This window comes from Patiria miniata, unplaced genomic scaffold (assembly GCF_015706575.1).
Source record: "Patiria miniata isolate m_02_andy unplaced genomic scaffold, ASM1570657v1 HiC_scaffold_27, whole genome shotgun sequence".
Classification (NCBI taxonomy): Eukaryota; Metazoa; Echinodermata; class Asteroidea; order Valvatida; family Asterinidae; genus Patiria; species Patiria miniata.
Genome location: NW_024037066.1, coordinates 6,331,186 through 6,340,418, shown reverse-complemented (window position 1 = coordinate 6,340,418; position 9,233 = coordinate 6,331,186). Strand labels below are relative to the sequence as shown.

At 37.2% G+C, this 9,233-nt stretch overlaps 1 protein-coding gene across 3 annotated transcripts in view; it reads right to left on the bottom strand.

The window, feature by feature from the left end:
- Positions 1–3,132: 3,132 nt before the first annotated feature.
- Positions 3,133–9,233, bottom strand: part of LOC119734213 (endophilin-B1-like) — a 31,072-nt gene continuing 24,971 nt past the window's right edge. For all 3 annotated transcript variants that reach the window (XM_038207577.1, XM_038207576.1, XM_038207578.1), the window contains 3 exons: positions 9,106–9,206; positions 7,580–7,784; positions 3,133–5,653 (listed from right to left, as the gene is read on the bottom strand). In XM_038207577.1, the coding sequence (XP_038063505.1) occupies positions 5,546–5,653; positions 7,580–7,784; positions 9,106–9,206 (414 nt within the window). In that variant the 3' untranslated portion in view covers positions 3,133–5,545. The remainder of the gene's footprint in view (positions 5,654–7,579; positions 7,785–9,105; positions 9,207–9,233) is intronic.

The following is a 9,233-nucleotide window of genomic DNA, read 5'->3' as shown; positions in this document are numbered from 1 at the left end:
TTTGAGATGAATTACAATTTGACTTGTATGGTAGAGCATATACAATGGATGTGTTAGTTTAAATGAAAAATTGTTGAATTCATTGCACGCCACATTATAGTTGTATGTTCTGTCAGCGTCTCAAAGTGTTCTTTATTTCAATTCATAGTACGGAAGATTGGTGATGGGATTGTTCATTTGATGATAAAAGCACGGCATTTGGCACACATGTCATGAGAAACATGTTTGGCTATAGGGCCATCTCAGATCTGTCCTTTGCAAAAATATAGGTAGAATAACAAGTACAAATCCGCAATGGCGCTATAGCAAAAAAGTTTCTCGAGGGCATGTTCTGACTGCCAACTTTCATGCTTTCATCATCAAATGAACAATTCTATCATATTTTGCACCAATCTGCCAATCGGTAACATTAAATGCACAAACGGTTTAATCATGTCTGTCTCTCGGGACTCTAACTTGGCAGCTTGTGTACCACAAGTTGCACCAAAATCATGCAAAATGTTACATTACCACAGACGATAACATCAGAGTAAAAAAATAAAAACACCCACATGTCCGGACTATTGTTTTAGGGAAGTTCTGCATGTAGCACTTTCAAAATCTAGGATATGAAAGCCCAATTCGTAAGCTTTCTTGTAGTACAAGAATCATTCAAATCACTCATGTACTTTTCAAGTTACGGAATTTTGAACACAACCACCATTTTCAAGTTTTGTCCACGGATCACAAAAAAAGTGTGTATTCTTTCAGCAAAACATGAACAATTTGTGATTTGTTTTTGTTTTGCTAAAAGAACACTTACCTTTTTGTGATCCGTGGACAGAACTTTAAAACAATAGTCCTGCCATTTGGGGGTTTTTTTCACTGACCCTGTATACAGCTTTAAATATTTCTTTGATTGGTTGTGGATGTTGGTTGTTTATGGTGTAAATAGTCATAAAATGTGTAGATGTGTAGATGTGTTTCACATACGTTTAGCAATTCAACAATTTCTGTAGTCTTTCATTATTTTATTGTCTACGTTCGTAGTTTTCTAAGCATCAACTCTGATTTTACGAAATTCTTACCTTTTTTTGGTCTCTTTAGAACTTGACAAACTGTTGACATGTCATGAAAAAAAGAATTATTGGTGCATTTTATAGCAAACAACATTGGATACATGAAAAAGATTTGTATAGAGAAAAAATTCAATGTTGGGGGGGGGGTTCGGAAGAAAATCACGAAAAATCAAGATAATAAAATTTGTAAAATCAAAAGGCAATTTTATTGTGTTTAACTTTCTAGCTGTCCTTTGCATTTTGTTTTGTAATTTTAATGAAAAAAGTGAGTAACTTAATTGTTTAGTTGATTATTGTATTAAGGACAACTTCTTGCCTGGGCTCAGTATTGGTTTGGTATAAAACATATTTGATTTTTGCTCAAGTCCTGAAAATTCTTTCAGTCAAATCCATCGATTTCTTTTGATTTAAAATCAATTATCAGATTGATTGAAATTTGAAATACTTAATTGAAAAGTTCTTTTTTTTAATGTTTAATAATTTTCTTATAATTTAACCAACTTGCTGTACACACAAACTTACACACCTGTGTTAGTATCAGTTGTTTATTTTGTAGTTGAGATTCTGTATTTTACACAGAAATAATACTTATGCCAAAATGTTTCAGCTTTTATTTTTTGGTGTGGAAACTGCACACAGTTTTGTTCAAAACAAGGAACTTCAAAATTTTCTCATATTCCAGCATTATTTTACTCAGTCATGTCAGTAAAATTATACTGCAGAAAAATAAACTTGTAACTATTATGTAAATAAACTGTATCGTTTTCCGTTTAATATGTAAACAGTGTCTCAGCCAGCTAAGTCCGAATATTTGGGACTCTAAATACTGTATATATGAGAGTCCAAAAACTTAAGGTATTGAAAACATGCAACTCAAGAAAATAGACTGGCGCATGAAACAACCAGTCAACACCCCTTTAGTACTGCATCAACAACTGTGGCCAAAGAAATGTCTGGTGACCAGCTCTATTGCTACACATTCTCTATGGTCATGCCACCAGACTACTGAAGGGTCAATCTTTTCAAATAGTTGGACATAACACCAGTCTAATCTTTGGCTTCAAATTGAAATCACTTTCCGGTTCCATCACTCTTAGGTGGATGATTTTTGAAGAAAGCTCTCTTTTCAAAATTGAATTGAGACCTCAAACTTGGCTGATAAAATACCGAGGACCTTGTCTTTCCTCGTGCAAAGTTTGGAGAATTTTGTCTGCTATTGTGCCAAGTAAAATGTTGAGTAAAAGTGGCCAGATTTTGTTTGCATTTTTTTCTGCACTCAAGTTAAGGTCACCCAGACCGTCTCACTGGCGGCCACACCGGACAGAAGACGTCCGTTCTGGATTCATAAAACTGAAAACCCGACCAAAACCGACCGAAAATTAAACTAAACACAAATAGTGAGAAAACTGCCCAAATAAATGGGACTTTCTCTTACCAGAATTCTAACTTGAACTAGAAAGATGAGGACAAGCAATTCGCAGTTCTCTTCACACTTGTACGTCTTGTTCCTTGCTGAGTAAATGACGTCATGCACTTGTGAAGTCAGGTGATCCAATACAACCAATCAACGGTAAGCCATCACGCTGGCTTATTTGTTATTGGTCAGTAGTATTCATGTTATTTTCATGTAGTTGGCGAGTCCAGGGAAGGATTTTGGCGGGGGAAAAGTTGGGAAGTTTACATAGTGCTATTAGTGGGTCCTTAAATCTTAGAGACGGGAGAAATGGGTTCAGGTACATGAGCGTTAAAAAATGGTACCTCGCAACTTCAGCGTGCCAAATATTTTGAAAAGGAGGCAAGACTCTCTTGCCAAGAACTTTTCTGCTGTGTTTGGAAATCAAGCCCGGAAGAAAATAATATAAACCGTCTGCTCTCTAAACATCTGAATCCATCAAAACCCTACAGAGCTGACAATTGGCTGAATGGATGACAAAAGAAGGGGAAAAAAATCTAGCCTTCATGTCACCACTGTTTCTGGACCGTACGGAATTACTGAATTAATAGTTTATTTTGTGGGTAAGAATGGTACAACACAATAAAACGACAAATAAAAAAGATAGGCGTATTCGCCGTGTCTGCTTCAATGCACTTTGGAATGCTGTGCCTTTATTCTTATGATCATCTACACAAATGTATCTGCCCTATCTACAACAGCGTCTTATACGTCGGTATGAACGATGTCCAGTTTGGAATAATACAATTGCACTTGTTTGGTAAATGTCATGAAACAAAAAACATTTCTACAAGGTAAATGAGGGAAATTCGGGGCATTGTGTTCATAGTTCAAGGGCTATCCTTATGGCATCATTTGCCAGAAAATCTCTTCTGTAAGTGCACTTTTTGGTGCTAAGCACATATACGGCCTATTTTTCAGATTTTTGAAATGTACTCTGATCTAAAAGACTGGCCCCAGGTTATCAACAACGTCCCTTTATACGAGCCAATTTATTTTTAGTGTTTTGGTGGTCTGGTGAACTCTAAAATATAGTGCGTCACGTTTAGTTCATAAATATTCAAAATGTACACTACCTCATAACACCTTCCGACCAGTACACTTTACCCACACAGAACTACAACGTTAATCAATCTCGCGTCTCCAAAAGCTTTTTCGGAATCAAATTTAACGAGCTAGCTATAAAAAAAAAATGAATAAATATGGATTCTAATTCAAAGAAACCATGATTACATCATTTTACATTTTTGTTGATAATAACTTCGAATAATAACAATGTAAAATACACAGGAGTTGAAGGAATACTCGAACAAAGGGGAAACAATTGAGGAACATAAAAGGTGTTTACAGTGGCAAGTTGAATGAAGTTAAAGTTGAAACAAACTTTGGAACAAAAGATGTTGGAGCACTATTTCTTGCATTTACACGACACTAACTTAACACTTACACAACATGGACAGTATTACATGCACGATACATTTGTTCCAATGCAATGCTACACTAAATTGGGCCCATACTCAAAATCGTGTTTAAAATGGAAGACCAATATTATCTCCAGCAATATTATGAAGTAAAACTACCACGAGCTTGATTCCATAATTAACTTTTGTAAATCTATTCATTGGCCGTCACAACCAATTTATTCTGGAATTTCATTACTTCTGTTCTTTTATTTTTAATTTTGAAAAATATTTCCCCTTAAAACTTGTTAACATAACATCATGCCAGATGGAATACTGGTTCATGTACACCAGCCATCTTTTTAATTCCAACTCCCTGTTTATATTTCTCAGGCATCTTTCAGAAGTTCTGATCGTTCAAGTCCCCAAACAAACATCAAAATAAGGTGTTGAAATTTTTGAGTATAATTTATCTCAAATGCCTTTATGATTTGACTAAAATACTTGCATAAAGTGCAAAATAACTAGGCAGAAGTCGTATTTACAGGGTGAAGTCAAGAAAAATACACATGCAAAAAGAAATCCTTATTTTCCATTGTCCAAGTGAAATACTTATCTCCTTTTTTTTTGCAACTTTTATGCGACTGTCTGTTTTTAAATTGAGGTTGTTCTGAATGATGATGTATTAAAACAATGTCCAGCTCTGTTAAACAATATATTTTTGTTTATATCTGGGTTATTGATATGTCATATCATCCATTACACAATGCCTGAATAAACACCCGTCATCTAATTAGTGGGTTGTTAATCACCATCATTAAATTATTCGTCCCTACCCATGGCCTGGTTGCAAATTGTTTTTCCCAAATGACATCCGACAATATCAAAAGAGGATGCATTCTCTCTCTGCGTTATGCATATTCATGATGTCCAGGGCTTTAGAGAATAAGTTATATAACAAGGAATAAAGGTGTTTAAATCACCGACGATTGGCAGCTCATTCGTGGACTGGTTGAAGTAGTCCCGACTTCTAATCAGGTGAGGTGAGTTCGAATCCCAATGAGCATTTTTCACTTCTTCTCATTTTACCTTTTACATAACTAAAGTGAGGAAGGAACATTTCTCACAAGACGTTAAGCCTATCTTGGGTTTGTGTTGTGGAGAACACGGCATTAGATATGCATGTAATAGACCAAACAGAGGATGGATGTCTTTTGGAAAAAAAACAATTCGCGGCCTGGTTGCACCGAATTTCAAACTGAATTCCTTTGCCACAGTCACATTTTTTACCAATTAGAAGACGAGGATTCATTCAGGCATTGCATAAAACAAATAACGAATGCTTCACATTCGTGCAGTGGAAAGAAGAATTTCATTCAGTGACAGATGGAATGTTCCATTCGCCTTGTAGAAGGTTAACCTCCCATCTGTCACCTCATGAAATTATTCTTACCATTGCACTCATAAAAGTCTTTATTTCCATTAGAAAGCATCATAAAAAAAAGGTCGCAAAGACCAAACAGCTTAACAGCCTAAGTTATATAAGTGTTAGGAGAATAAAATGTAAAAACAGAAAAAAACAGAACATTTACTATAATTGATTATCTTCTTTTTTTTTTAATGACTGGTCTCGTTCAGGATATCATTTCAAGATAAGTGAGCGGTACCCTGCCCTGCTGGCTCCCCCTCTCTGCCATCATCCAATCTTTGTCCATGCCAGGCAGGCTGTACACTGTCATCACCTGTAGAGCAAAAGACACAGAGATGAGATCAGACGCCAGACCCCACTATCAAGTACTGAAAGGCTGCGTTCAAAGTGATCTGTACATGGCTGTCAATAACACATTCATCTATAGCAAGTGAACTTAGCCGCATCCATGGGGACATCTGTTATTGACAGTCGTAGCCACATAATTCTGACACATCTTAAATCGTATTGAAAACTCAATTCCAAGTCCCAGACTCTTGGGTTATAACTCAGAATTCAAGATTTCATTTAAACATTATTTTGAGTCAGTACGAGTTTCAGATTACCATTTTAGCTCACCAAAACATTGGAAATTTCAACTCAAAATGTGCCACTGAAAGTTCATTATTTCCATGTTGGACATGCCAAGCACAGAAATCAAAAGAAAGTTGTGTTAGTCATTTCACAGTTAAATACCGAATCATTCCATCAAAATGTAAGCTTGAAAACATTTGCTTGAAAATGTCAGCGTATTATTTGGGAAATTACAAAGCAAGGTAATTTGAAACGTAAGATTTCAGACTTTGTTTCCGTTGTGGTGGGGACTTAAAAACTGAATAAAGTCAGTTTCGTATACAAATCCAGCTGTCTTACAAGCATGTTCTATACAGGGTGTCCAAAACTGGGATGAGCCACAGTTATAAACTCAATTTACATCAGAGTGAAAAGGCTCAAGTCAATCTGATGCGCTGATAAATATCACTAACTGTGTAAATTTCATTGGAATGGGTGAAAAACCCATAGCCTTTTACAATCTGTTAGATCTCTGATTTGCATGAATGGATTTCCATGGCATTTTCACTGATTATACACAAGAGTATAGTTAATATGCTCCATCAAGGTGAAATACTCATGTGAAGTAGTTTTTGAGAAATAAAAGGATATCTGCTTGCACAACTTTTTTTGGAACACCCTGTATGTACAGATGTTTAAGAAAAAAGGGGGGAAACTGATAACACATGACCTCACGGAAACCAAAACGTTCTGATCTCAGAAAACTGCAACAACCAGCAATGAAATTTCAGCTTGCATTTTTGTATGATACACCCAGCTTTCATCTCATGCAGCCATGTTTATTACATGCATTTGGAAAAGTGCCCCAACCTTTAAAGGGAATGTACAACATTTGCTTTTGCTGCAATTTTCAGAAATAAATGGATTTGGAGGATTAGTATGTTATAGCAAATATTGTTAAAATGACATGTTTCAAGTTTTGAGCGAGTAGATATGATGGAAACAAAAACGAAAACCAATCCTGTTCTCGTAGTCTGGTTCCCTGACCCCACTTAAGATGAAACGGGGCAAATTTATAGACTGGGGAACTGTAAGGTCAAAGAATCAATCTAGCAGGCTTGAACCCTTCACAGGTGTGTTATCAATTGCAAAAAAAAAGTGTGGAATAACTAATTATGAAAAAATAGGAGCAGTTTTTGCAAAAAAGCCAGTTTTCTCCAACGCTGGTCGGCGGACCAGCGTTGGAAAAATACCAATTTTCTTGAAAATGTCAGCACACCAGGAGCCACGATTTTACAGGATGCTTAGACTGTCATTCCCTAACAATCCAGTAAGGTATTACGTGATAATTTGATCATTTCGTTTTGTGATTTTTGCAAATGTTGTATCTTCCCTTTATAAAAAGAAGTGCAAATGAAGGCTTTTGCCCCAAAGAAATGCAAATGAACTAAGGCCCCCCATTCCCTTTTTCACTGCCCTGACCATGTCCATTATATTTTGAGAAAAGGTGCTTCGTGAAAAAGCTTGACACCACCACAGAGCAAAGTCACCATCTGGCAACAACCACATTTCTTGAAACTTTTTAAGGTAAGGATTCCCTCTCGTTTGAAAGAAGTTGATTTTTTTTTAATAACATGTAGTTCAGTTTAAATTATCACTCATAGCGACAGTGCCACCACATGCATACCTCATCTGCGAGACAGGACAGTTCTGTCGGGTCTGACGCATCGTAGTCGTACAGCACCCGGGCCTTTCGCCTGCCACTTTGCGGGTCTGTGGGGCTGTCTTGCAGTATGTCGCCCCCTATAGGTGGCGCGGAGGGGGTTGTGGAGGAATTACCCGCAGCCTGGGGAGGGTTATAGGGGCGGATGTTTCCCAACGACCCAGGGATACTAAATGGAGTGGAGAAATTAGTGACCAGAGAGGGGCAAGGGAAAGCGGAAAAGGCCAAAAAAGAAAAGAAAGGAGAAAAGATGAACCACTTATGATGATAATTGTCTTATCATGCACGAAACTAAAATAATAGAGAGCACGTGGTGACTGTGCGAATCTGAGCTTGCACCAACTTTGTTTTCAAACTAAAATTCAAAAGTGAATGAATGACCCTTCAAACACAAAAATGCTAGCAAAATTAAAATGTAAAAGAAACAGATAATTTTATTCGATGCATGGTTATTCAATACCACTGTTCAAAAAAAGGGACAAAATTGCTGAGCACGGTTGCTTTTAAAAACTCTGTAACTAGGCAAATAGTTGGCGCATGCAAAGAACTGACACTCCACCACAGATCTCTGCTTGGCAAAAAAACCCACCTTTGGCCTGTGAACTTTCACCTTTGACCTTTTTACCCTTCCTGTGGTTCCATGGCCATTTGGGGTGCCTGTCCGCTGTTACTTCTATCAGTATCAAATCAAATAGATTTTGCAATTTCTGTGTTTCTTCTTAGAAGAAAAATTGTTACACTGGTGTTATTCTGCTAAACTATGAAAATACTTACTTGTACTGTGTCTGACTAAAAGGCAATCAGATTGCACAAATGTAAAAACGTTTGGGAGGGGCGTTTATTGTTCTGTCATGTTTACATGTTGGGTGCCATGAAAGGGTATGAAATATGATTTGTCCACATTGGTTTTAAAAGATTAAAATTTGAATAGCCCTCAAAAAAATCCACATTCTCATTTTTGAAAAGGTAACAGGGAACACAGTTTCTAAACAGAAGGGGAAAAAAACGGTTTTGTACACACACAAAATAAGTTTGCTAGTCCCATATAATATAGGTGGTCATATATCTGGAATAGATATCAGGGGGGATTTTCATAGAGCCGCTAGGTACACAAATTTGCTGCTGAGCACACACAGGTTACCAGCCAGGATGGCTTGCCAGACGGGTCCCTGGCTGCTATTTGCTTTGGGAACCAAATTCGCTAAGCGACTTTCCTGTAAAAACAGCACCCAGTCATGGAAAGTAACCCCTGGTTCAAACTGGCGTTACTGACAGCCCAACCAAATAGATTTAGCAACTAAGTATAAGCAGAATATATGAATTGCTAAGCATGATTCAGCCGAGTACCAGTAGCAAACCATATAAACTGAATGGCAGTTTGGCTGGTAACCTGATTTTCCTAAGCAAATAATTATCTGTGCTTTAGCAGATTTCTGTGCTTAAGTGGCGCCATGGTATGGATATGTGGTTGCTGCTGATTTGGATCTTACTTGGCCATCTGACTCTGGAGTTCCGTCATGGCCTTCAAGCACTGCTCATAGTAGGCCTGCTGGGCCTCGATGAAGTATTGCAGTCGACTGAGATGGTTGGACTGGCAAGAGAAAGGAAACAGGTAGGA